General features: G+C 37.7%; 3 protein-coding genes across 3 annotated transcripts; all 3 read left to right on the top strand.

Moving 5' to 3' along the window:
* The first annotated feature begins 238 nt into the window (after nt 1-238).
* Nucleotides 239-13088, top strand: LOC130073623 (uncharacterized). The gene is made up of 10 exons (XM_056239141.1): nt 239-315; nt 3670-4577; nt 8414-8462; nt 8706-8962; nt 10241-10447; nt 10591-10685; nt 10813-10863; nt 11028-11409; nt 11510-11689; nt 12777-13088. The coding sequence occupies exons 1-10, from the start codon at nt 239-241 to the stop codon at nt 12827-12829; spliced, it is 2259 nt and encodes a 752-aa protein (XP_056095116.1). The 3' UTR covers nt 12830-13088.
* A 9266-nt stretch (nt 13089-22354) lies between these two features.
* LOC130073625 (uncharacterized) lies at nt 22355-25044 on the top strand. The gene is made up of 5 exons (XM_056239142.1): nt 22355-22407; nt 22659-22915; nt 24213-24419; nt 24563-24674; nt 25002-25044. Exons 1-5 carry the CDS (start codon nt 22370-22372, stop codon nt 25042-25044), a joined length of 657 nt encoding a protein of 218 aa, XP_056095117.1. The 5' UTR covers nt 22355-22369.
* LOC130073592 (serine/threonine-protein kinase pim-2-like) lies at nt 24937-26967 on the top strand. The gene is made up of 3 exons (XM_056239101.1): nt 24937-25383; nt 25484-25663; nt 26749-26967. The coding sequence occupies exons 1-3, from the start codon at nt 25044-25046 to the stop codon at nt 26799-26801; spliced, it is 573 nt and encodes a 190-aa protein (XP_056095076.1). The 5' UTR covers nt 24937-25043; the 3' UTR covers nt 26802-26967.
* The last annotated feature ends 730 nt before the right edge of the window (nt 26968-27697 follow it).

Raw genomic sequence — 27697 nt, forward strand, 5'->3', positions numbered from 1 at the left:
ATTGAGAGGATTCTCCATCCTGATAACGTCATTTATGTTGACAAACAAAAAGTATTAATACATATAGCTGCAAGAAGTAATTTTTGGGGCAGAGCATGTCAAAACCAAAGTGACAGGCTAAGCAAGCATGGCAGGGAGCTTGCTGACAAATGGGCAAAACCATAGACTGTAAAAAAAGATGGACGACGCCCCTTCACTTTCTTCCATTGGTGAAAAGTGAAGCCGCCAAAGTCCTAATATGGCGCTGACATTTGGGACCTGCTTCTGCGCAGTAGTGAGCGGGAAGTGGAGGCCACCCTCACTCTCGCAGAAACAGTTAGTACAAAGTTTACTGTGTGAAATAATAAACAGTTATGAAATTAGAGTTAAAATTAAAGTTGAAGCTCCAATCTCCTCCCGAAAATCTCCCAAAAAAGTCTGTTGGTGCCTCGGTGACTGTTGTAGCAAACTAGCTCTATTAAATATTAATTAACAATCATAACTTGTTATAATTGATTATGAATATTTGGATCAGTTAATCGGGTTAACTTGATGTAGCTACATTAACATTACAACCAATTACTCGGTTAATCCCGTGAACACTCAATATTGGTTAATAATTTTTTTTATAGAAATTTACATTTCCGGGGCATGGGAAATGTCTTTCTTACTAAGTACTACTAAGAGCAAGTAGTCAAGATCTATGATTAGTGACTCCAGCAGTGGCGGTTCTAGAGGGGGGGCCAGGGGGGCCCGTGCCCCTGTGACAAAAAGCTTGGCCCCCCTTGTGGCCCCCCTAAATGTGGAGTTTGAAATAATTTTTACAAAACTGTTTTTTTGCTATCGTATGCGTATTATTTTTTATTTTTCTATCTTTGTGGATTTGCATTTTCACGTGACAATTCGCATCACATTCGCGGGAATCGCGGCAGAATAACGCCTGTCTCCTGCACGCGAGAGAGGAGAGAAGAAGAAAGTTGGTAAATGTCAGTTCAGTTGTAAGTTCATTCTTTATGTGCGTATGGCGTGTGCGATGTGTATTGTCTATTATGATATTGTAATCATTGTTTTAACTATGTACGAGGCACTGTGAGCTGACATAGCATTTGTCTATCGTCCTTTCACTGCTGTGTGCAGTTCATAGGTAGGCTATGTCCCCAAATTAGTTTTTGTCTTATATTTATATCATATTATGTTCTTATATTAGAATATCACATCAGCAAGAGTGCCGTTTTCCCGTGCACAATTGCAACTGTGATATTTATGTTATACAACAGTTAAATTAACAATAAGTTAACATTGGGAGTTACTTTTTAGACACAATATTGTCAATATTGTTTGTTTTCCCTTTATTTCGCCGACTAGAATTTCATAATGAAACCGTAGTAGTGAGTCTCAATGCAACACAGCGATGATTTATTGACTGAAATCCGCGTTTTGAACGAATCACTTGCTTCTTTCCCGAATGAATCAGCCGTTTGAACAAATCGTTTGAATGAATGAATCCCTCTTACAGGTACTTGCCGCCGCCTACTGGCGGTTTTAGTTTCATATTTAAAGTATCCTTTAATTAAAACGTTAAAATTAGAAATAATTGTATTTTAAAATATTGATTTAAAAAAAATCTCATAGCTTTATTTATGCAATTGTAAATGGAGTGTAAATATATTAATGCCAATTCTGTGTCACCTCTGCACTGCAAAGATGGATTTTGATTGAATTAATTAATTTGACTGGTAACAGTGGTACTGTATAATTATTGCATAATTAAGTATTATTGTATAAATAAGTATAATTACTGTATAATTTGAATGTTAGTATTTGACATAAAAGGTGATGCATAACTCTAAATAAGTTTAGAAAAAATGTCCATATATAGGTGAAAATGCCCCTGGAAATCAATTTAAGGCGGCAAATATTGCCTCTTAATTAAAAAATGTATTTCTGTCACTGCTGTGAACTGACCACGGCATAGAATATGAAAAATATTAATATCTTCGTGAGTCAGCTGTCAACAACAGGCCTAAACCAGCCATGGCACCAGCACAAAAACACAATCAGTAAAATATTATCTAATTATTAACAAAATGTTGAAAATATTGAAATATATTTTTGTCAATATTGCACACCCCTAATGTACGGTATTAATTTTGATTTCTTTAGGTCTTAAAAAGCCTCAAATTTGACTTTAAAAAGTGTGCAGGAACCCTGTAAACGGTTAGACATATCAAGTCAGTTATTTTCAGTAAATGAATTAATAAGCTTCTTGGTCCCCATTGCTTTTGCTCTATAGTTCTCAAAATGAAGAGAAAGAAGGACATCATGTCTATTACAGTTACTGTGACTAATACTGAATATGTAATGCAAATGTAAAAATATAATGGAAATGCAAATACATTGTTGAATGATTATAAACACGGTATTTTGCCTGTTAATGCCTGCAGCAGTGCAGAAAATGATATGACAACAATAAGGTCTAAATGTAACTGGCCCCTCTAACAGTACAACTGGCCCCAGCTTGGCCCCCCCAGTTGAAATGGGCTAGAACCGCCACTGGACTCCAGATATGAGCTTGAGACACGGACAACTTTACGTGTGATATAAAAAAGACTTTATTAACTTAACTAGACTAAACATTTAAACTACTCTAACATACACATACATACCTGTACATGCATACAGTTCACCAAGGGAAAGCTGAAGCAGAATACAGGAAAGCAAAAGTTATAGCATTGTTTGATGTTCAGCAGATCAACAGCCTGAGCAAACCATCAGTTTAGTTCTAACACGCCCTTCTTTAAAAGGGGTAAGGATACTTAATGTATCAAATAATGAGACTAAGTTTGATACTTGCATGTCTCGTCCAATTGCATTAAACTGTCCGGATGCAATTTGTTGAGGCTCCAGTTGATCTTTGCTTATGTTGTCTTGATGAGAGAGAACCAGTGGTAGTCAGAGGATCTTTGGTGAATGGAAAGACAAGGCCGCAGCCTGGCGCAAGCTTGGGAGTCCTTGAGGGACTTCTAGTTCAGCATCATCTTCACGTTACTTCTCAAGAAGGACCGAGAGAGTAAGAGATCCAGAGGCTAAGAGCGCAAGAGGCTAAGTGGACAAGAGACAAGAGCAAAAGGAGCAAGAGGGAGCTGATCTTGATGATCAGTGATTTTAAAGCGTGAAGACGTCACACCCTCTGGAGGTGCGTGAGCCTATGCGAAGCTGCCCCTTTGGAGGGAGTTTTACGACTCATTGTCTTCTAGCAGGGCATTTGAATGTTTAATTTCTCAAACCAAAATAGTTTAGAAGAGAGAATGAATACATAGGCCAAACCACATAAAAGGAAAATTATGATTGAAAATTAGATATTAATACATTTATCACATGGTTATATATATAGAATATATAGGATTAAAAGGGTTAATTTATTCTTCTCAGCAAGAATTAAGAGAGTGTCACAATTCCCTGCACATTCTTTTGGGTCATAAAACTTCAGTCTTACTGTGTACTGTAACAGGACACCGAGTTCTGCCAGTGTGTAGGCTTCATTTGTGGGGGAAGTTTCATATAACTTTGTTGGAAGAGTGATTTTGTTGGATTCTTCATTAAATATAATGATTAATTTGTGTGTGTCTGATTGGTCCAGATGCTAAACTATTTCGTTGAGAGAAGCTTTCAATCATGACGTCACATCAGGCCTCCTGGAGACACTGATGTTTTCTTCAAGGTCAGACCAATCTATGAGTCCATAAGGAAACGCTGTCTGCAGCTACAACTGGAGGAAGATCTCTGTATTGATGAGCAGATTGTGCCTTTCAGAGGGAAACTCTCTGTGCTCCAGTATATCAAAGGGAAACCTACACCATGGGGAGTGAAGATGTATTTCCTCTGTGGCAAAAGTGGGCTTGCTTGTGATTTCCTCATCTTTCAAGGTGCCACAACAGAGCTTTCTGAGCAAAGTAAAAAGCTTCTAGGGCTTGGAGCTTCTGTTGTCTTCCACCTGTGCCAGAGAATCCAGGCTCCCAACCACAAGCTCTTTTTTGACAACTATTTCACCACCTACAATGTCCTTGAAGTTCCTGCAGACAATAAAATCCATGCTGCTGGAACAGCAAGGCTTTGCCGCTTTGCAAATCCGCCACTGAAGAAAGACAAGGAAATGTCTAAGAAAACACGGGGAAACCATGATGAAGTTAGAAGTAGGGATGGAAAAGTTGTTCTAGTGAAGTGGTTTGATAACCGCTCTGTTGTACTGGCCTCCAACTTTGTTGGTGTTGGAGATGAAGATGAAGTTGAGAGGTGGGATAAGAAAGAGAGAAAGTTTGAGAAGGTCAAGCGTCCAGAGGTTGTGAAGAAATACAACAGGGGCATGGGAGGGGTGGACAAGCTTGATCAGCTAATCAGCCTTTACAGGATTGATATCAAGTCCCGCAAATGGCCACTGCGCATGATTACTCATGGTTTTGATGTTGCTCTAGTGAATATCTGGCTTGAGTATCGCAGGGACATTGAATACAAAGGAACTCAGCCACAGAAATTCATGGATCTCCTTGAATTCAAAATGAATGTGGCCAAAGTGCTTGTGCGTTCTGGGAAGCCACAGGGTTAAAAAAAAAAAAAAAACGAGAAAAGCCAAGCAATTCTAACGAAGCCAGTACCTCTCAATCTCCACATGATGAAGCTGGACAAAAGAGAGGGGCAAGGGAATGGCGGCCAGTTCTTGAAGTCCAAAAAGATATGGTTGACCACCTGCCAAATTAAGATGCAAAAAAAGAAGCAACAAGATGCGAATTGGAAGGTTGTTCTGGGAAAACACACATGTTCTGTGATAAGTGCAAGGTGCACTACTGCTTTGTGTCACAGAGAAATTGTTTCAAAGATGCACACAGGAAATTACTCTAACATGACTTGATTCCTAAGTTTATTTAGTTTGTTACAATAAATGTAAAATCTGTCAAACAAAAACTCAAAATTAAAGTTGAAATGTTAAATTTAAGTAAAAAAAAAAGGTAATATGTTATCAACAATTGTTGTTTATAATTTTATTTCATGTTGGTAACTTTTTTTCAAGTACTCCTGTTTTGACCTGACGTCCATTGAAATGGACAAAAAAATGTGCAATTAAAGAGTATTGAAATTTGTAATATTTGTATTTGGTCTCATTTATAGACGCCTCACGTAAATGTACTTTCAGTATTTTTCGGAAACTGGTAACATAATTCAGGTCTGAAGGGGTTAACAAACTGTAGAAACACCTGTACGAAAAGGGGCTGAATCCGAAATCGCCCCTTAAACCCTCATTCACTATTCCCTACGTTAGTCCACTAATACTGTTCACTTGAAGGAGTGTCAGTGAAGGAAAACGAGTGAGGGAATTCGGACAGCCGTTGAGCGTAACTTACATCGGCTGTACACTCGTTATTGCGGTGCAATGTAGGATTGAATAAGTGCACTCAATAACGTGCACTATGGTTTCGGACACCACTACAAATGGCTGTCCCTTCAAATAAAGTCTCTGTCAGACTATCACGAATACCGTAAAACAGTCGTAATGCTAGATAGTGATTTCAGGCTAGGCCTAACTTTACTAAGTTTATCACCGTAGTAACGTTAGCACATCTATAAACGGGTTTGCTAATGTTTGAATTACTTTATGCTAGCTAACTGGGATAGCTTGGATTCATTTCCAATCGATTTCACTTTCCGGAGATGATTAAAACGGACTAAAGGGAACTTCGATTTTTTAAAATATAAAATTCAGTTTTAGAATATATTCAACGTCTCAGCAATTACACAATACTCAATGTTATAAGACGATATGACTTACTTTTCGTAATCCGGCTGCAGAAGCTTGTGTTGACTGTCACTGGACCGTTCATTGCTGAATGTGGAAACCATTTAACCCAACAGCCGGGTTATTTACATTTTGTTAATTGTAATTGCTTACATTGTTTTACTATTAGAGTAAAATAATGATAATAATAATTTTAAAAAAGTGTCAATTGATTAAAAAAAAAATAACTAGATCAATCACACATTTTTTCTGATTAATCACGAATAAATCGCAATTAAAAACACTTAGGCTACGTTTTTAATATATATTTTGTAATGTTGTAGAAACAAAATAAAGACAGGATATTTTAAATTCTAGTTTAATGGCATCTTTTTATGAATAAAGGCCATTACTGATACTCCTACTGATGTCTTGATGAAAATGATTCCCCATTTTAAACACTAATTATAGGCCTTCGACATCAGAGTCAAGGCAGGACTTAGAGCGGTGGAGGCCCCTGGGCTTCAGTCATTTTCGGGCCTTACTTTCTACATATGACTTTAAATAGAACAACATGATACACACACGAGCTATGTAGCTACACGATTCTGGATAAATTGAGAATATAAAAAAGAGATCACGATTCTCTACAAACAACTAAACAAAATTACAATTTATTAGAGGTTCTGACAAAATGTCAATTGCTGCAGTCTATTTAAAAGGTTTAATTAAATAAAAAAACTAAAAAACTTGGTCTGAATTAATTAATCAGTGACTCACTCAAATACTTCACTTGTTTTATTACTGGATAAATGAGCATTTTTGAACAAATCTCCTGAATGAATGATTCAATGACAAATATTTTAACAGTCACTTGACGCCATCTGGTGGCGTAACAATGTCAGCGATCCAATCGTTTTTACAGTGTGTTAATGTTGAAAAAATGAATCATTTATTTATTTGAACACTGATTGAAGGTTGAAAACTTTTTACCAATAAATAAATAATGATTAAAAAATAATTTCATTCAACTGTAGGGGTAATATTAGATAGCAATTATAATGCAATATAATACAGGACGTGCTCTCAGTTGCAAGATATCAAAATAACACATTAAACAGTGCAAGATAAAGAATGTGTGTGTGTAGTACGTAAGTGAGTAGATGGGTGTTTTAGTGACCTTTGAAAAACATCAAGACTATGCACACAAATTAACAATTTACAGTAAATAAAAAAATACTACACTATCACAGCTTAAACAAGCATGACATCATCCAACAGTAGAATCCAGAGGCTGATCATTTAAGAGTTTATAATAAGATGATGTCCGATATATTCTCCCTTGTGCCTTTTTGCGCGCATTTTCCAAGGAATTTAATAATAAAACGGTTACAATACGGGTGCACTAAATAATATGCATTAATTCATGCTTAACTAATGCATAGATAATCATGAGTTAATGTATGATTCATGATTAACTAAACCATTAATTAATGATTACTGCATCAGCAACTAATAAAGAGTCTATATGATTCATAGATTAAGTAATACATAAATTGCTATTAATTCAATGTGTCATTGTGTATTAATTCCTTAATAACATATTTTATTAACTAATAGTGTAAATTAATGTGTTAATTACCACAATTAGTCAAAGCTATGCACTCCAACTTCCAGTTGTCTGCTTTAATTAATCATTAGCTAATGATTTGCAAAGGTATCATTATGTTATGACTTAACTTGTTGAGGCACATCATTATTAACTAGTCATTTAGTAATTGTAGTAATTTACACATGAATTTGCACTAACAATGAAGTAATTAATCATGTATTAATGCATATTAGTGTACCTGTATTACCTGGAAGTTGAAATACAAGGCTTTGGCTCATTCTGGTAATTAACATATTAATTAACACTATTAGTTAAAAAATGAGTTATTAGGGAATTCATTCACAATTACATATTTAATTAATAATAATTAATGTATGAACTAATACATTAACCATAAAGACTCTTAATTAGTTCCTAATGTGGTAATCATAAATGAATAGCTTAGATAATCATCACACATTAATTCAGTATTATCTGTGCATTAGTTAAGCATGAATTAATGCTTATTAGTGCACCCGTATTGTAAAGTGTTACCAATAAAACTGTTCAGAAAGAATAAATCTCATATGTATTAAAGAAAACGCCCAAGTTGAATTTGTAACTCTTCAATAAATGTGTTCAGATTCGATGTGTGCTCCTGTGCGCGTGCATGCGTATATGAGTGATTCGAATTTTAGTTGCTATAGCGACGCGTGTTATGAATTCTGAATGCATATTTACAGTTGAACCGATCGCTGTCTGTTGGTTGAGAGACGAGGCGAATTCACAGACTTTTGCAGAATATTTTCTGAGCGAATCTTGTGACTTTGAAGCTGATTTCTGAGAGGAGACTTTTATTCTAGAAGGACAGCGGAGAATATATCCTTTATAGATTTATATTTTTGAAAGAGATCTTATCATTTCTGAGGATACTTTTATTTTTTAGTTCTTTTCTTACTTTAGAAGGAGTTTTATTACATTTTTTTGTTTTGTTTTATTTATTATTTTGTGAAGGAGAGTTGCATTTTATTATTGTATTGTATTTTGTGCTGTATTTTGTGTTGTGTTTATTGCAGTTTGGAGGGGGATGTCGATGGCTCACATGATGGGTGAAAGAGGAGGTGAGTGCTTTAGTTTTTCATTTATGGTTTATGGTGTGATTTTGTACAATGACTGACTACATTAATGTGAAGAACCCGTTTGATCCCTCAGTCTAATCACATGTATTTGATTCCTTGCATGTGAAATTTGAGTAACCGAAGTAACAATTTGTAATTGACCACTGACATTGATTATTGATTATTATTATTAAACATTACTAACTACAGTATGTGATGTGTGAAATATTCCAGCCTCAGGCCGCTCCAGATCCAGGAGAGCTGCTTTCTCTCAGACGGCTGGTCAGGAGGTTTGGAGACCCGGTTCTGATGACCGTGATCAGGATCCGCTGCCAGACCCGACCCAGACACAGAGCCAGGATCTTCCTGGATATTTAACACCTCTGTCTTCTGAGTCTGTTTCTGTGTCCACAGGTCAGGCTGACAGGAGGAGGACGAGGAAGAGCGGCAGCCAGAAGAGCCCGGATGATGGACGTCCGTTCACTTCATCTAAACACTCTCGCAGAGGTCAGAATAGGCTTTAATAAAGAAGTTCTGGCTCAGTTTCTAGTTCTATTTTCAATGGCTGATTTGTCATTGAAATAAGTTGAACCAACTAAAGTAACAATTTGGTGTGACCACTGACATTGATTATTCATATTAATAGCCTATATATAAAAAAGAAACAGTTTTTGATGTGTGAAATTTTCCAGCCTCAGGCCGCTCCAGATCCTGGAGAACTGCTTCCACTGATTGTTCTCCGGGCATCATGTCATCATCAGCTTTGTCCCTCTCTGAGGTCAATGTGGAGCGCTGGTTCTGTAGAGAGTCGTTGAGTCTGAGCAGCAGAGGCTCGTACAGCGTGGAATGGAGGAGGAGTGGCGATGGATCGGAGAGCCCAAACCAACAGGACAGTTGCAGCGACTGCTGTTTGTCCAGGTCCCACAGCCTGGAAGGGTTGCTGTGCCCTCCGCTGCCCGGGCAAGTTCCTGTCGAGCCAACAGAGACTTCAAATGGCCGAACTGCTCAGGGTGCCATGGAGGCTTCTCCTGTGAACAAGAGCTCAACAGGTGAGGCTGAAATAAGGCTGGGCAGAGTCAAGTCTACAGAGACATTTGGCTTTTTCATGCAAATATTTCAGTTTTTAACATGTTAATGTCCGGTCACATTTACTGTTGCTCAGCAAAATTTATCTGAATTAAAAAAAAAGAATTATTAATATTTTAATTGGACATTCGTCTAACATTTTCAGAACATTCAAAAGTAACGTTCCCATAATGCAAAATGATAAAATAGATTGTTTTTTTAACCAGTTGAAAAAACATTTTTTGAAATGACATTTTCACAATTTAATGGAAACGTTAGCAAAACGTTCTCAATAAGCGATGAACTCGATGGTACTCGCTCTGTCTGACACACACCAGAAACACGCGCACAGAAAGCCGCTTCTCAGCAAACGATCCAGAATAGAATTATATTTCTATTGCTCTTGAATTGTGTTTTATGAAATTGCACTATAAATAAACCAATACCAATAAAAGATCAGATAAATGAGAAAAATAACTATATCGTGATAATTGCGAAATTAAATGACTATTAATATTGTGAAATAAGATTTTGGGAAATGTATGCAGGCATTAAGCAGAAGTCAGGCGGGTAGCGTGGGAATATTTCATTACTTTGGATCTGTTACATTACAGATAAGAATTTAACAGTGATATGTAAATGATGTCATTATTGCTTAATTTGACGTCAGAGATCATGTTTCTAATAGTTGTGTTTTCAATTGTTTTTTCTTGATTTCAGACAAAGCTACAGAATCTAGGAAGAACGGAACGGGTTGTTTCCTCTACAGGCTCTGGAAGGCTGTGAAGTGTGTTTTCTGCTGCTGTTGCCACTGTAGTGCTGTGAATGTTGTGGAGCCTTTTGTTCCTCCAGCAGATCTGGAGCCAGAGCCTGATCCTGATCCATCATCTCCTGCTCCTGATCACTCCGGCGTCAAGACAAATAATGGTACATCGCCACTCATTATTCTCCAGCATTATTCTAAACAGTATTATCTTGTTTTCCACTAAAAATAAGGCTTGTTTTCAGAATATTTCCACCATTATAATATTATTATCTAGCAAACTAATATTTTTCTGTTTGTTTTTCAGAGTCCTTTGAGTCTCTCTATAGCGTTATAAAGATGATTGGATCTGGAGGATTTGGCAGGGTGTACCAGGGAACACGCAAATTTGATGGCAAAAAGGTCAATCTTACCGAATTGTACAAACATTTTGCTCTTGCATGCATCAAAACATATTTAAAACAATTCACAGATGGTTTAATACTTAGTGCTTGAATACTGTTATTGAAACTGGGTTGTTTTTTTGCAGGTTGCCATCAAGCGGATTCGCAAGATTGACAACAATCGTTATCTTAATATTGTAAGTTGGCCAAAAGCTGAATATATATATTTGAGTTGTTTAAGTGCAGATTACTATTGGATAAGATTACTTATCTAAAAAGATCAAAGAAAAGTACATTTAAAAATGATGCGTTTTCTTCAGATTTTTACCCTGCTAACCTTCCGTCTGCTACTTTTCTCTAGCCTGGGCATCCCGAACCTCTCGTTACAGAAGTGGCGCTGCTGATGATGATGAGGCGAGAACCCATAAGCCCCTTCGTCATACAACTATACGAGTGGTTTGAACATCCTAAAGAATTCACTCTGGTTATGGAGTATCCTGAACCCTACGATATCTTGCTGGACTTCATCACTCGTAATCATCAAATGCATGAACCAACAGCACGGTTCATCATGCGACAGGCTGTGCTGGCAGTGCAACACTGCATCCATCATGGGGTTTTCCACAATGACATCCATGCGCAGAATTTCCTGTTGAAGAGAGACCCGGTACAGCTCAAGCTGATAGACTTTGGCTGCGGTCAGCTGTTTAGTAGAGAGGGCTACGAGAGCAACATTTACATTGGTGAGCATTCTGGGAGTGTGGAAACCTGAATGTAGTGACTTACTAATTATTTGATGTTTAAAAAAAAAAGCTCAACAATATGCAAATGTGTTGCTTACAGGAGCACCGGATTACTGCCCACCTGAAGTCTTGACAGAACCTCGATTCCACGCCGTCCCAGCAAATGTCTGGTCTCTAGGAGTGTTGTTGTACAAGATGATGAACGGATGTTCTCCTTTTCGCAATAGAAGAAAAATCACACAAGCCAAAGTTACATTTCTGAACCCCACCTTATCCAAAAGTGAGTGAATAATATTGATACATTGATAAACACACACATAAAGCAAAGGCGTTGTACAGAAACAGTTAAAGGTGAAGTATGTAAGATTTTTTATATACAGCTCAATGTATAGTAGAGTTTGGGGCGTCGCTACTGTAGCAGGCGGAGCCATGGGAAAAGAAATGCAGCTTTAGTTACAGAAGTGAAAGCCAAAATTCACTGCATTTATACCTTCAAAGATTAAACAGGTCATGAACACGTCAAAGTGAACAGAGCATTGTGATGCTACGCGCTACAAAGCACGCTTCAATACCATACAGCATCATCATGGACCCGTTCAGAAAGACACATTTTCGTAAAGACAAATGCAACACAGCTAAAAGTATTCCTAATATGTTGGACCTGAAACATGAACCAGTAAGAGCTGCGTTTGTGATGTTTAAGTCGGGGAAGACGCGATGCACGGAAGGGGCCTTTGCAAGGTTTTTTGAAAATATGCTTTATTTTGTCATTTATTCCTCTCGCTGCCACTAGTGTCGCAGAAACGACATACTTCACTTTTAAAGTAAAGATAAGTCACATTTTGCAGTGTATTAATCATGTTTTAGATGCTGTTTTCATAGATGCCAGGTCACATGGTCATGACTAACCAGCTCTCTCCTTATTCAAATTTGTACAGAATGCAGGGATCTGATTAGCCAGTGTCTAGCCCGGGATCCAACTAAACGCCCAACATTAGAGCAGATGTTACAACATAAATGGATTAGTAATGATCTACAGTAGATTGGAGAAGTTCAGGAGATTCACTCGATCAGTTTCAGGTGTGAGGAAGTGTAACAGAGAGCAGGATTATTACCTTTTGTCTTCAATTCTGGATTATTTGTAGTGAGATTTTCAAATTTGTGTTCATTGTAATGTTCTTGCTATAGTCAAGTCACCTTCATTTATATAGCGCTTTATACAATATAGTTTGTTTCAAAGCGGCTTCACGGTAATAAACAGGAGAATAACAGAATCAGTGATGCAAACAGAATTAAATTCTGTTCTAAATCAGCTCTAAAAAATCATTCATGAGTTGACTTATTCATATAATCTTTGTATTGGATAGGAAATGACATACTTGCTGAGAGCTCTGAGCTCGAGACTCGACCCGAAGCCTGAAGTCCAACTCCATCCTGACAGGAACTCAGAGTCTGTCCACGTCTGAGCAAGAACACGAGAGACTGCAAGACTGGAACGAAGTCATCAAGTCATCACACACACATTTGCTTTGTTTTAAAGGTCAAGACAAGTCATCTTCTACAAACATTTGTGAAAGAATGTGTCGCTCTCAGGAGCTCAGTGAATTCAAGTGTGGTACCGTGATAGGTTGCCAACTATTCATGAAATTTCCTCACTATTAAATATTCCACGGTCAACTGTTAGTGGTATTATAACAAAGTGGAAGCAATTGGGAACAACAGCAACTTAGCCTCGAAGTGGTAGGCCACGTAAAATCACAGAGCGTGGTCAGTGCATGCTGAGGCGCACAGAAGTCGACAACTTTCTGCAGTCAATAGCTACAGACCTCCAAACTTAAGAAAAAGATTAATATTTTAACGCCATTTTGTATTGTTTAATTTGTTTTGTTTTTTATTGTATTTTGTTCAATGCGTTTATATTTTGTACGCTGCATGGTTTCTTTTTATGCTTTTAAATGCTCAATGTTCTATTGTACAGCACAGTGTGCAGCTCTGTTGCTTTTAAATGTGCTATAGAAATACATTTTGACTTGACTTTAATTTGTGTCATTGATTCTTTTTAGATGCTCATGAACAGAGAGAGTTGAAAGGCACTGTAAAATGCCAAAAAGTAAATGCAGACCCAGTACTTTTAAAGCCCATTCACACCAAGAACAATAACTATAATTGTAACTCTATTAGCGTCCACACCAATGACCGATAACACTGTTCACTCTAAGGATTTACTGCAGTTTTGTCGTCTGCCACTTTAAATGCTGGAGCTCTGTCAAGTGGAATGGATTCTGATTGGCTGTCAATGTTTTTATTGTTCATTAGCAGGAAACAAATCTGAAAGTTATTCCAAGATATTGTTTCTCTGTGCGTTATAGTTGTGGTGGGGACTCTGCTCTTCTTTTTAGATTTAGAATGATTTTTTAAAAAAGAAATCTTTATCATTATAGTTATCATGCTAGGTGTGAACGGGCATTTAGCACGGTAAAAAGAAAGGTATTCAGGATTGCAATTTGTCAGAATACCGATATGAGAAACAGAGAGTTCCTCCTCACTACACGTGTCACAAGTTCAAAAGAGACTATTGAGAGGATTCTCCATCCTGATAACGTCATTTATGTTGACAAACAAAAAGTATTAATACATATATAGCTGCAAGAAGTAATTTTTGGGGCAGAGCATGTCAAAACCAAAGTGACAGGCTAAGCAAGCATGGCAGGGAGCTTGCTGACAAATGGGCAAAACCATAGACTGTAAAAAAAGATGGACGACGCCCCTTCACTTTCTTCCATTGGTGAAAAGTGAAGCCGCCAAAGTCCTAATATGGCGCTGACATTTGGGACCTGCTTCTGCGCAGTAGTGAGCGGGAAGTGGAGCCCACCCTCACTCTCGCAGAAACAGTTAGTACAAAGTTTACTGTGTGAAATAATAAACAGTTATGAAATTAGAGTTAAAATTAAAGTTGAAGCTCCAATCTCCTCCCGAAAATCTCCCAAAAAAGTCTGTTGGTGCCTCGGTGACTGTTGTAGCAAACTAGCTCTATTAAATATTAATTAACAATCATAACTTGTTATAATTGATTATGAATATTTGGATCAGTTAATCGGGTTAACTTGATGTAGCTACATTAACATTACAACCAATTACTCGGTTAATCCCGTGAACACTCAATATTGGTTAATAATTTGTTTTATAGAAATTTACATTTCCGGGGCATGGGAAATGTCTTTCTTACTAAGTACTACCAGAGACTATTTATATAGAGACATGCCACTTCCTCAATCCTCAATACAACTATATAGGGAAAACCCGTAACGTCAAAGATGGCGGTTGTATGCATATGTCCCGCCCCTCCCGCTGGAAAGCCAATCGTCTGCTTTTAACAGTCAAGCCGGGAAACATTTAAGCCTATCGTCTGGTTCCACTGACGCATGCGCACAGTTGAGGTTTGCGACAGCGGAGACGATTTGGCGACAGCGAGTTGTTTTGTGCCATAGTGTTGTGTGCAAGATCAGATGGAATCCACATGGAAGAGGGTGATAATAACAACGCGAAAACACCGGACTACCAAGGTAGTTGTGGCGAGCAGGCCGAGGACGAGGGACGTGAGAGAGCTGCGTGAGGCCGGTGGCGTGATTACTGATGAGCGGCACCTGCGCGACGCATCGGTCTCGTGTCTCTCACGGAGGAGCGGAGGCATAAAAGGTGGAGCGACGACATGGAGATCGAGAGAGGAACAGGCCTGATTTTATGTTGTGTTTTGTTTCTGTTTTGTGTGGCCAGCAGCTCGTCCGGGGCTGCAGGCATACTTCCATTTTTGGATTTGTTTATTTATTAAAATAGTTGAATGTTCGCCGGTTCCTGCCTCCTTCTTCCCATAACATCTGAACCTTGTTACAGTAGTTAAAGCATTTTATATCGACCACTAATATGTTACCTTACATTCTAAGTATGTGCTGTAGTAGAGCACGACACCGGCATTCTGGATAGAGACGTAAATGAAGTTGGTGTCGTGAACCCTTGCGCATGCGTAGTAAAAGTATAACCTGTGGGGGAAAAGGTGTTTTAAACCTTCTTTTGGGGCAAAGTCATCAAACTTTTTCAGCGATTTTTATCATATTTTACTGCTGTTTCTATACATGCAGTTTTTATGTCCCGATGACCAGTGAAAGTGCAGTTCTGAGTCTCTTCCCATTCATTTAGATAGGAGCCTGGTCTTGTTAGTCGGAAATAGCTGCCCGGAGGCGTTACCAAGATGGCGGCCGAGTGGCATGACTTGCCTAAAAGGACTTTGGTACTACTAAGAGCAAGTAGTCAAGATCTATGATTAGTGACTCCAGATATGAGCTTGAGACACGGACAACTTTACGTGTGATATAAAAAAGACTTTATTAACTTAACTAGACTAAACATTTAAACTACTCTAACATACACATACATACCTGTACATGCATACAGTTCACCAAGGGAAAGCTGAAGCAGAATACAGGAAAGCAAAAGTTATAGCATTGTTTGATGTTCAGCAGATCAACAGCCTGAGCAAACCATCAGTTTAGTTCTAACACGCCCTTCTTTAAAAGGGGTAAGGATACTTAATGTATCAAATAATGAGACTAAGTTTGATACTTGCATGTCTCGTCCAATTGCATTAAACTGTCCTGATGCAATTTGTTGAGGCTCCAGTTGATCTTTGCTGATGTGGTCTTGATGAGAGAGAACCATTGGTAGTCAGAGGATCTTTGGTGAATGGAAAGACAAGGCCGCAGCCTGGCGCAAGCTTGGGAGTCCTTGAGGGACTTCTAGTTCAGCATCATCTTCACGTTACTTCTCAAGAAGGTCCGAGAGAGTAAGAGATCCAGAGGCTACACTCAAAAAAATGATATGTTGGCTTTACTTAACTTTTTTTTGTAAACAGGTTCCACCGGTTCCACATAACTATGTTTCGTTAAACAAACATAATATGTTCATGTAACTTCAACATCATGGAATTTGGTCATTTTAAGCGACCCAATTAAACTCTGAGCTAATGAGTTAATTAAGTGAATAACTGAGTGATGATTGAGCATTATTGAAGACACCTGATGTTAACAAGCAGAATCTCTGAAGGAGAAAACGGGAATGTTTAAGTCACCATTATGGAGATAAGTATTCGTTTTAGTTGGGCTCTTGACCATTAATTTATTAACTTTAGATTTTGTTTGGTTGCTATACATGAGTTATAACAGCCGGATGAACAACAAACAAAGGTCATCTGATGGTATTGGTTGTGTTTTAACATAATAATTATTTCACAATCATTTGACCTGAGTCACTGAACTTATATTAAACCGAATTTCTGAGTTAAGTTTACCTTATGGATAATAACAGCACTGTCATTGTAGAGCATACTATTTTTAGATTTTTCAATGAAATTCAAATGACCAAATCAAGAAATAAAAAAGAAACTTCCTAAAAAAAATATTTAGAATAGGCACACACAGACATCAAGAATCAGCATATGAATCTCAGCAATGGTGACAAACAGATCATAAGCTCATTATTTATTAATGCAGCAATGCATGATGGGAGCCATGAATGAGTTTTGATTGGTGGCACCCAGAATGCACTGCAACATGCTTTATAATTGTCACCATTGGTGAGATTTACAGGCTGATTCTTGATGTCTGTGTGTGTCTACTGAAAATATTTTTTAGGAAGTTTATTTTTTATTTATTGATTTGATCATTTGAATTTCATTGAAAAGTAAAAAAAATAGTATGCTCTACAATGACAGTGCTGTTATTATCCATAAGGTAAACTTTCGAAATTCGGTTTAATATAAGTTCAGTGACTCAGGTCAAATGATTATGAAATAATGATTATGTTAAAACACAACCAACACCATCAGATGACCTTTGTTTATTGTTCATCCGGCTGTTATAATTCATGTACAGCAACCAAACAAAATCTAAAGTTAATAAGTTAATGGTCAAGAGCCCAACTAAAACGAATACTTATCTCCATAATGGTGACTTAAACATTCCGGTTTTCTCCTTCAGAGATTCTGCTTGTTAACATCAGGTGTCTTCAATAATGCTCAATCATCACTCAGTTATTCACTTAATTAACTCATTAGCTCAGAGTTTAATTGGGTCGCTTAAAATGACCAAATTCCATGATGTTGAAGTTACATGAACATATTATGTTTGTTTAACGAAACATAGTTATGTGGAACCGGTGGAACCTGTTTACAAAAAAAAGTTAAGTAAAGCCAACATATCATTTTTTTGAGTGTAAGAGCGCAAGAGGCTAAGTGGACAAGAGACAAGAGCAAAAGGAGCAAGAGGGAGCTGATCTTGATGATCAGTGATTTTAAAGCGTGAAGACGTCACACCCTCTGGAGGTGCGTGAGCCTATGGGAAGCTGCCCCTTTGGAGGGAGTTTTACGACTCATTGTCTTCTAGCAAGGCATTTGAATGTTTAATTTCATTGGGTGTTTACGAAAAGAATCTACAAGATTCTTATAATACTAATGTGTCATAAAATGAAATGTAAATTAACAAATGGGGGACGAAGATTGGAGTTTATAAAGACTAAACATACAACACATATGATTTTGGTTAACCATAGTATGCAAGTCATGTCTCAAACCAAAATAGTTTAGAAGAGAGAATGAATACATAGGCCAAACCACATAAAAGGAAAATTATGATTGAAAATTAGATATTAATACATTTATCACATGGTTATATATATAGAATATATAGGATTAAAAGGGTTCATTTATTCTTCTCAGCAAGAATTAAGAGAGTGTCACAATTCCCTGCACATTCTTTTGGGTCATAAAACTTCAGTCTTACTGTGTACTGTAACAGGACACCGAGTTCTGCCAGTGTGTAGGCTTCATTTGTGGGGGAAGTTTCATATAACTTTGTTGGAAGAGTGATTTTGTTGGATTCTTCATTAAATATAATGATTAATTTGTGTGTGTCTGATTGGTCCAGATGCTACACTATTTCGTTGAGAGAAGCTTTCAATCATGACGTCACATCAGGCCTCCTGGAGACACTGATGTTTTCTTCAAGGTCAGACCAATCTATGAGTCCATAAGGAAACGCTGTCTGCAGCTACAACTGGAGGAAGATCTCTGTATTGATGAGCAGATTGTGCCTTTCAGAGGAAAACTCTCTGTGCTCCAGTATATCAAAGGGAAACCTACACCATGGGGAGTGAAGATGTATTTCCTCTGTGGCAAAAGTGGGCTTGCTTATGATTTCCTCATCTATCAAGGTGCCACAACAAAGCTTTCTGAGCAAAGTAAAAAGCTTCTAGGGCTTGGAGCTTCTGTTGTCTTCCACCTGTGCCAGAGAATCCAGGCTCCCAACCACAAGCTCTTTTTTGACAACTATTTCACCACCTACAATGCCCTTGAAGTTCCTGCAGAAAAGAAAATCCATGCTGCTGGAACAGCAAGGCTTTGCCGCTTTGCAAATCCGCCACTGAAGACAGACAAGGAAATGTCTAAGAAAACACGGGGAAACCATGATGAAGTTAGAAGTAGGGATTAAAAAGTTGTTCTAGTGAAGTGGTTTGATAACCGCTCTGTTGTACTGGCCTCCAACTTTGTTGGTGTTGGAGATGAAGATGAAGTTGAGAGGTGGGATAAGAAAGAGAGGAAGTTTGAGAAGGTCAAGCGTCCAGAGGTTGTGAAGAAATACAACAGGGGCATGGGAGGGGTGGACAAGCTTGATCAGCTAATCAGCCTTTACAGGATTGATATCAAGTCCCGCAAATGGCCACTGCGCATGATTACTCATGGTTTTGATGTTGCTCTAGTGAATATCTGGCTTGAGTATCGCAGGGACATTGAATACAAAGGAACTCAGCCACAGAAATTCATGGATCTCCTTGAATTCAAAATGAATGTGGCCAAAGTGCTTGTGCGTTCTGGGAAGCCACAGGGTTAAAAAAAAAACGAGGGAGGCCAAGCAATTCTAACGAAGCCAGTACCTCTCAATCTCCACATGATGAAGCTGGACAAAAGAGAGGGGCAAGGGAATGGCGGCCAGTTCTTGAAGTCCAAAAAGATATGGTTGACCACCTGCCAAATTATGATGCAAAAAAAGAAGCAACAAGATGCAAATTGGAAGGTTGTTCTGGGAAAACACACATGTTCTGTGATAAGTGCAAGGTGCACTACTGCTTTGTGTCACAGAGAAATTGTTTCAAAGATGCACACAGGAAATTACTCTAACATGACTTGATTCCTAAGTTTATTTAGTTTGTTACAATAAATGTGAAATGTGTCAAACAAAAACTCAAAATTAAAGTTGAAATGTTAAATTTAAGTAAAAAAAAAGGTAATATGTTATCAACAATTGTTGTTTATAATTTTATTTCATGTTTGTAACTTTTTTTCAAGTACTCCTGTTTTGACCTGACGTCCATTGAAATGGACAAAAAAATGTGCAATTAAAGAGTATTGAAATTTGTAATATTTGTATTTGGTCTCATTTATAGACGCCTCACGTAAATGTACTTTCAGTATTTTTCGGAAACTGGTAACATAATTCAGGTCTGAAGGGGTTAACAAACTGTAGAAACACCTGTACGAAAAGGGGCTGAATCCGAAATCGCCCCTTAAACCCTCATTCACTATTCCCTACGTTAGTCCACTAATACTGTTCACTTGAAGGAGTGTCAGTGAAGGAAAACGAGTGAGTGAATTCGGACAGCCGTTGAGCGTAACTTACATCGGCTGTACACTCGTTATTGCGGTGCAATGTAGGATTGAATAAGTGCACTCAATAACGTGCACTATGGTTTCGGACACCACTACAAATGGCTGTCCCTTCAAATAAAGTCTCTGTCAGACTATCACGAATACCGTAAAACAGTCGTAATGCTAGATAGTGATTTCAGGCTAGGCCTAACTTTATTAAGTTTATCACCGTAGTAACGTTAGTACATCTATAAACGGGTTTGCTAATATAATGTTTGAATTACTTTATGCTAGCGAGCTAACTGGGATAGCTAGGATTAATTTCCAATCGATTTCACTTTGCGGAGATGATTAAAACGGACTAAAGAGAACTTTTTAGTTTTAGAATATATTCAACGTCTCAGTAATTACACAATACTTAATGTTATAAGACGATATGACTTACTTTTCGTAATCCGGCTGCAGAAGCTTCTTTGTGTTGACTGTCACTGGACCGTTCATTGCTGAATGTGGAAACCATTTAACCCAACAGCCGGGTAATTTACATTTTTGTGATTGCTTACATTGTTTTACTATTAGAGTAAAATAATGATAATAATAATTTTAAAAAAGTGTCAATTGATAAAAAAAAAAAAACTAGATCAATCACACATTTTTTCTGATTAATCGCGAATAAATCGCAATTAAAAACACTTACGTTTTTAATATATATTTTGTAATGTTGTAGAAACAAAATAAAGACAGGATATTTTAAATTCTAGTTTAATGGCATCTTTTTATGAATAAAGGCCATACTGATACTCCTACTGATGTCTTGATGAAAATGATTCCCCATTTTAAACACTAATTATAGGCCTTCGACATCAGAGTCAGGGCAGGACTTAGAGCGGTGGAGGCCCCTGGGCTTCAGTCATTTTCGGGCCTTACTTTCTACATATGACTTTAAATAGAACAACATGATACACACACGAGCTATGTAGCTACACGATTCTGGATAAATTGAGAATATAAAAAAGAGATCACGATTCTCTACAAACAACTAAACAAAATAACAATTTATTAGAGGTTCTGACAAAATGCAGTCTATTTAAAAGGTTTAATTAAATAAAAAAATAAAAATAAAAAAACTTGGTCTTAATTAATTAATCAGTGACTCACTCAAATACTTCACTTGTTTTATTACTGGATAAATCAGCATTTTTGAACAAATCTCCTGAATGAATGATTCAATGACAAATATTTTAAGTCACTTGTCGCCATCTGGTAGCGTAACAATGTCAGGGATCCAATCGTTTTTACAGTGCGTTAATGTAAAAAAAAAAAAAAAAGAATCATTTATTTATTTGAACACTGATTGAAGGTTGAAAACTTTTTCCCAATAAATAAATAATGATTAAAAAATAATTTCATTCAACTGTAGGGGTAATATTAGATAGCAATTATAATGCAATATAATACAGGACGTGCTCTCAGTTGCAAGATATCAAAATAACACATTAAACAGTGCAAGATAAAGAATGTGTGTGTACGTAAGTGAGTAGATGGGTGTTTAAGTGACCTTTGAAAAACATCAAGACTATGCACACAAATTAACAATTTACAGAAAATAAAAAAAAATACTACACTATCACAGCTTAAACAAGCATGACATCATCCAACAGCAGAATCCAGAGGCTGATCATTTAAGAGTTTATAATAAGATGATGTCCGATATATTCTCCCTTGTGCCTTTTTGCGCGCATTTTTACAAAGAATTTAATAATAAAACTGTTCAGAAAGAATAAATCCCATATGTATTAAAGAAAACGCCCAAGTTGAATTTGTAACTATTCAATAAATGTGTTCAGATTCGATGTGTGCTCCTGTGCGCGTGCATGCGTATATGAGTGATTCGAATTTCAGTTGCTATAGCGACGCGTGTTATGAATTCTGAATGCATATTTACACTTGAACCGATCGCTGTCTGTTGGTTGAGAGACGAGGCGAAATCACAGACTTTTGCAGAATATTTTCTGAGCGAATCTTGTGACTTTGAAGCTGATTTCTGAGAGGAGACTTTATTCTGGACATCGGAGGATATATCCTTTATAGATTTATATTTTTGAAAGAGATCTTATCATTTCTGAGGATAATTTTATAGTTCTTTTCTTACTTTAGAAGGAGTTTTATTACATTTTTTGTTTTGTTTTATTTATTATTTTGTGAAGGAGAGTTGCATTTTATTATTGTATTGTATTTTGTGTTGTGTTTATTGCAGTTTGGAGGAGGATGTCGATGGCTCACATGATGGGTGAAAGAGGAGGTGAGTGCTTTAGTTTTTCATTTATGGTTTATGGTGTGATTTTGTACAATGACTGACTACATTAATGTGAAGAACCCATTTGATCCCTCAGTCTAATCACATGTATTTTAATTAACATTTAATGTGAAATAAACTTTTGAATTTGAGTAACTGAAGCAACAATTTGTAATTGACCACTGACATTGATTATTATTATTAAACATTACTAACTACAGTATGTGATGTGTGAAATATTCCAGCCTCAGGCCGCTCCAGATCCAGGAGAGCTGCTTTCTCTCAGACGGCTGGTCAGGAGGTTTGGAGACCCGGTTCTGATGACCGTGATCAGGATCCGCTGCCAGACCCGACCCAGACACAGAGCCAGGATCTTCCTGGATATTTAACACCTCTGTCTTCTGAGTCTGTTTCTGTGTCCACAGGTCAGGCTGACAGGAGGAGGACGAGGAAGAGCGGCAGCCAGAAGAGCCCGGATGATGGACGTCCGTTCACTTCATCTAAACACTCTCGCAGAGGTCAGAATAGGCTTTAATAAAGAAGTTATGGCTCAGCTTCTAGTTCTATTTTCAATGGCTGATTTGTCATTGAAATAAGTTGAACCAACTAAAGTAACAATTTGGTGTGACCACTGACATTGATTATTCATATTATATAGCCTATATATAAAAAAGAAACAGTTTTTGATGTGTGAAATTTTCCAGCCTCAGGCCGCTCCAGATCCTGGAGAACTGCTTCCACTGATTGTTCTCCGGGCATCATGTCATCATCAGCTTTGTCCCTCTCTGAGGTCAATGTGGAGCGCTGGTTCTGTAGAGAGTCGTTGAGTCTGAGCAGCAGAGGCTCGTACAGCGTGGAATGGAGGAGGAGTGGCGATGGATCGGAGAGCCCAAACCAACAGGACAGTTGCAGCGACTGCTGTTTGTCCAGGTCCCACAGCCTGGAAGGGTTGCTGTGCCCTCCGCTGCCCGGGCAAGTTCCTGTCGAGCCAACAGAGACTTCAAATGGCCGAACTGCTCAGGGTGCCATGGAGGCTTCTCCTGTGAACAAGAGCTCAACAGGTGAGGCTGAAATAAGGCTGGGCAGAGTCAAGTCTACAGAGACATTTGGCTTTTTCATGCAAATATTTCAGTTTTTAACATGTTAATGTCCGGTCACATTTACTGTTGCTCAGCAAAATTGATCTGAATTAAAAAAAAAGAATTATTAATATTTTAATTGGACATTCGTCTAACATTTTCAGAACATTCAAAAGTAATTTTCCCATAATGCAAATTATAAAATAGAGTTCCTTTAACCAAGAAAAAAATATTTGTAACCAGTTGAAAAAACATTTTTTGAAATAACATTTTCACAATTTAATGGAAACGTTAGCAAAACATTCTCAATAAGCGATGAACTCGATGGTACTCGCTCTGTCTGACACACACCAGAAACACGCGCACAGAAAGCCGCTTCTCAGCAAACGATCCAGAATAGAATTATATTTCTATTGCTCTTGAATTGTGTTTTATGAAATTGCACTGTAAATAAACCAATACCAATAAAAGATCAGATAAATAAGAAAAATAACTATATCGTGATAATTGCGAAATGAAATGACTATTAATACTGTGAAATAAGATTTTGGGAAATGTATGCAGACATTAAGCAGAAGTCAGGCGGGTAGCGTGGGAATATTTCATTACTTTGGATCTGTTACATTACAGATAAGAATTTAACAGTGAAATGTAAATGATGTCATTATTGCTTAATTTGACGTCAGAGATCATGTTTCTAATAGTTGTGTTTTCAATTGTTTTTTCTTGATTTCAGACAAAGCTACAGAATCTAGGAAGAACGGAACGGGTTGTTTCCTCTACAGGCTCTGGAAGGCTGTGAAGTGTGTTTTCTGCTGCTGTTGCCACTGTAGTGCTGTGAATGTTGTGGAGCCTTTTGTTCCTCCAGCAGATCTGGAGCCAGAGCCTGATCCTGATCCATCATCTCCTGCTCCTGATCACTCCGGCGTCAAGACAAATAATGGTACATCGCCACTCATTATTCTCCAGCATTATTCTAAACAGTATTATCTTGTTTTCCACTAAAAATAAGGCTTGTTTTCAGAATATTTCCCCCATTATAATATTATTATCTAGCAAACATATATTTTTCTGTTTGTTTTTCAGAGTCCTTTGAGTCTCTCTATAGCGTTATAAAGATGATTGGATCTGGAGGATTTGGCAGGGTGTACCAGGGAACACGCAAATTTGATGGCAAAAAGGTCAATCTTACCGAATTGTACAAACATTTTGCTCTTGCATGCATCAAAACATATTTAAAACAATTCACACATGGTTTAATACTTAGTGCTTGAAAACTGTTATTGAAACTGGGTTTTTTTTTTTTGCAGGTTGCCATCAAGCGGATTCGGAAGATTGACAACAATCGTTATCTTAATATTGTAAGTTGGCCAAAAGCTGAATATGTATATTTAAGTTGTTTAAGTGCAGATTACTATTGGACAAGATTACTTATCTAAAAAGATCAAAGAAAAGTACATTTAAAAATGATGCGTTTTCTTCAGATTTTTACCCTGCTAACCTTCTGTCTGCTACTTTTCTCTAGCCTGGGCATCCCGAACCTCTCGTTACAGAAGTGGCGCTGCTGATGATGATGAGGCGAGAACCCATAAGCCCCTTCGTCATACAACTATACGAGTGGTTTGAACATCCTAAAGAATTCACTCTGGTTATGGAGTATCCTGAACCCTACGATATCTTGCTGGACTTCATCACTCGTAATCATCAAATGCATGAACCAACAGCACGGTTCATCATGCGACAGGCTGTGCTGGCAGTGCAACACTGCATCCATCATGGGGTTTTCCACAATGACATCCATGCGCAGAATTTCCTGTTGAAGAGAGACCCGGTACAGCTCAAGCTGATAGACTTTGGCTGCGGTCAGCTGTTTAGTAGAGATGGCTACGAGAGCAACATTTACATTGGTGAGCATTCTGGGAGTGTGGAAACCTGAATGTAGTGACTTACTAATTATTTGATGTTTAAAAAAAAAAGCTCAACAAAGTGCAAATGTGTTGCTTACAGGAGCACCGGATTACTGCCCACCTGAAGTCTTGACAGAACCTCGATTCCACGCCGTCCCAGCAAATGTCTGGTCTCTAGGAGTGTTGTTGTACAAGATGATGAACGGATGTTCTCCTTTTCGCAATAGAAGAAAAATCACACAAGCCAAAGTTACATTTCTGAACCCCACCTTATCCAAAAGTGAGTGAATAATATTGATACATTGATAAACACACACATAAAGCAAAGGCGTTGTACAGAAACAGTTAAAGGTGAAGTATGTAAGATTTTTTATATATAGCTCAACGTATAGTAGTTTGGGGCGTCGCTACTGTAGCAGGCGGAGCCATGGGAAAAGAAATGCGGCTTTAGTTACAGAAGTGAAAGCCAAAATTCACTGCATTTATACCTTCAAAGATTAAACAGGTCATGAACACGTCAAAGTGAACAGAGCATTGTGATGCTACGCGCTACAAAGCACGCTTCAATACCATACAGCATCATCATGCACCCGTTCAGAAAGACACATTTTCGTAAAGACAAATGCAACACAGCTAAAAGTATTCCTAATATGTTGGACCTGAAACATGAACCAGTCAGAGCTGCGTTTGTGATGTTTAAGTCGGGGAAGACGCGATGCACGGAAGGGGCCTTTGCAAGGTTTTTTGAAAATATGCTTTATTTTGTCATTTATTCCTCTCGCTGCCACTAGTGTCGCAGAAACGACATACTTCACTTTTAAAGTAAAGATAAGTCACATTTTGCAGTGTATTAATCATGTTTTAGATGCTGTTTTCATAGATGCCAGGTCACATGGTCATGACTAACCAGCTCTCTCCTTATTCAAATTTGTACAGAATGCAGGGATCTGATTAGCCAGTGTCTAGCCCGGGATCCAACTAAACGCCCAACGTTAGAGCAGATGTTACAACATAAATGGATTAGTAATGATCTACAGTAGATTGGAGAAGTTCAGGAGATTCACTCGATCAGTTTCAGGTGTGAGGAAGTGTAACAGAGAGTAGGATTATTACCTTTTGTCTTCAATTCTGGATTATTTGTAGTGAGATTTTCAAATTTGTGTTCATTGTAATGTTCTTGCTATAGTCAAGTCACCTTCATTTATATAGCGCTTTATACAATACAGATTGTTTCAAAGCGGCTTCACGGTAATAAACAGGAGAATAACAGAATCAGTGATGCAAACAGAATTAAATTCTGTTCTAAATCAGCTCTAAAAAATCATTCATGAGTTGACTTATTCATATAATCTTTGTATTGGATAGGAAATGACATACTTGCTGAGAGCTCTGAGCTCGAGACTCGACCCGAAGCCTGAAGTCCAACTCCATCCTGACAGGAACTCAGAGTCTGTCCACGTCTGAGCAAGAACACGAGAGACTGCAAGACAGGAACGAAGTCATCAAGTCATCACACACACATTTGCTTTGTTTTAAAGGTCAAGACAAGTCATCTTCTACAAACATTTGTGAAAGAATGTGTCGCTCTCAGGAGCTCAATGAATTCAAGTGTGGTACCGTGATAGGTTGCCAACTATTCATGAAATTTCCTCACTATTAAATATTCCACGGTCAACTGTTAGTGGTATTATAACAAAGTAGAAGCAATTGGGAACAACAGCAACTCAGCCTCGAAGTGGTAGGCCACGTAAAATCACAGAGCGTGGTCAGTGCATGCTGAGGCGCACAGAAGTCGACAACTTTCTGCAGTCAATAGCTACAGACCTCCAAACTTAAGAAAAAGATTCATATTTTAACGCCATTTTGTATTGTTTAATTTGTTTTGTTTTTTATTGTATTTTGTTTAATGCGTTTATATTTTGTACGCTGCATGGTTTCTTTTTATGCTTTTAAATGCTCAATGTTTTATTGTACAGCACAGTGTGCAGCTCTGTTGCTTTTAAATGTGCTATAGAAATACATTTTGACTTGACTTTAATTTGTGTCATTGATTCATTTTAGATGCTCATGAACAGAGAGAGTTGAAAGGCACTGTAAAATGCCAAAAAGTAAATGCAGACCCAGTACTTTTAAAGCCCATTCACACCAAGAACAATAACTATAATTGTAACTCTATTAGCGTCCACACCAATGACCGATAACACTGTTCACTCTAAGGATTTACTGCAGTTTTGTCGTCTGCCACTTTAAATGCTGGAGCTCTGTCAAGTGGAATGGATTCTGATTGGCTGTCAATGTTTTTATTGTTCATTAG

This window comes from Rhinichthys klamathensis, unplaced genomic scaffold, assembly GCF_029890125.1.
Source record: "Rhinichthys klamathensis goyatoka isolate OS25496 unplaced genomic scaffold, OSU_Roscu_1.1 h1tg000554l_1, whole genome shotgun sequence".
Taxonomy (NCBI): Eukaryota; Metazoa; Chordata; class Actinopteri; order Cypriniformes; family Leuciscidae; genus Rhinichthys; species Rhinichthys klamathensis.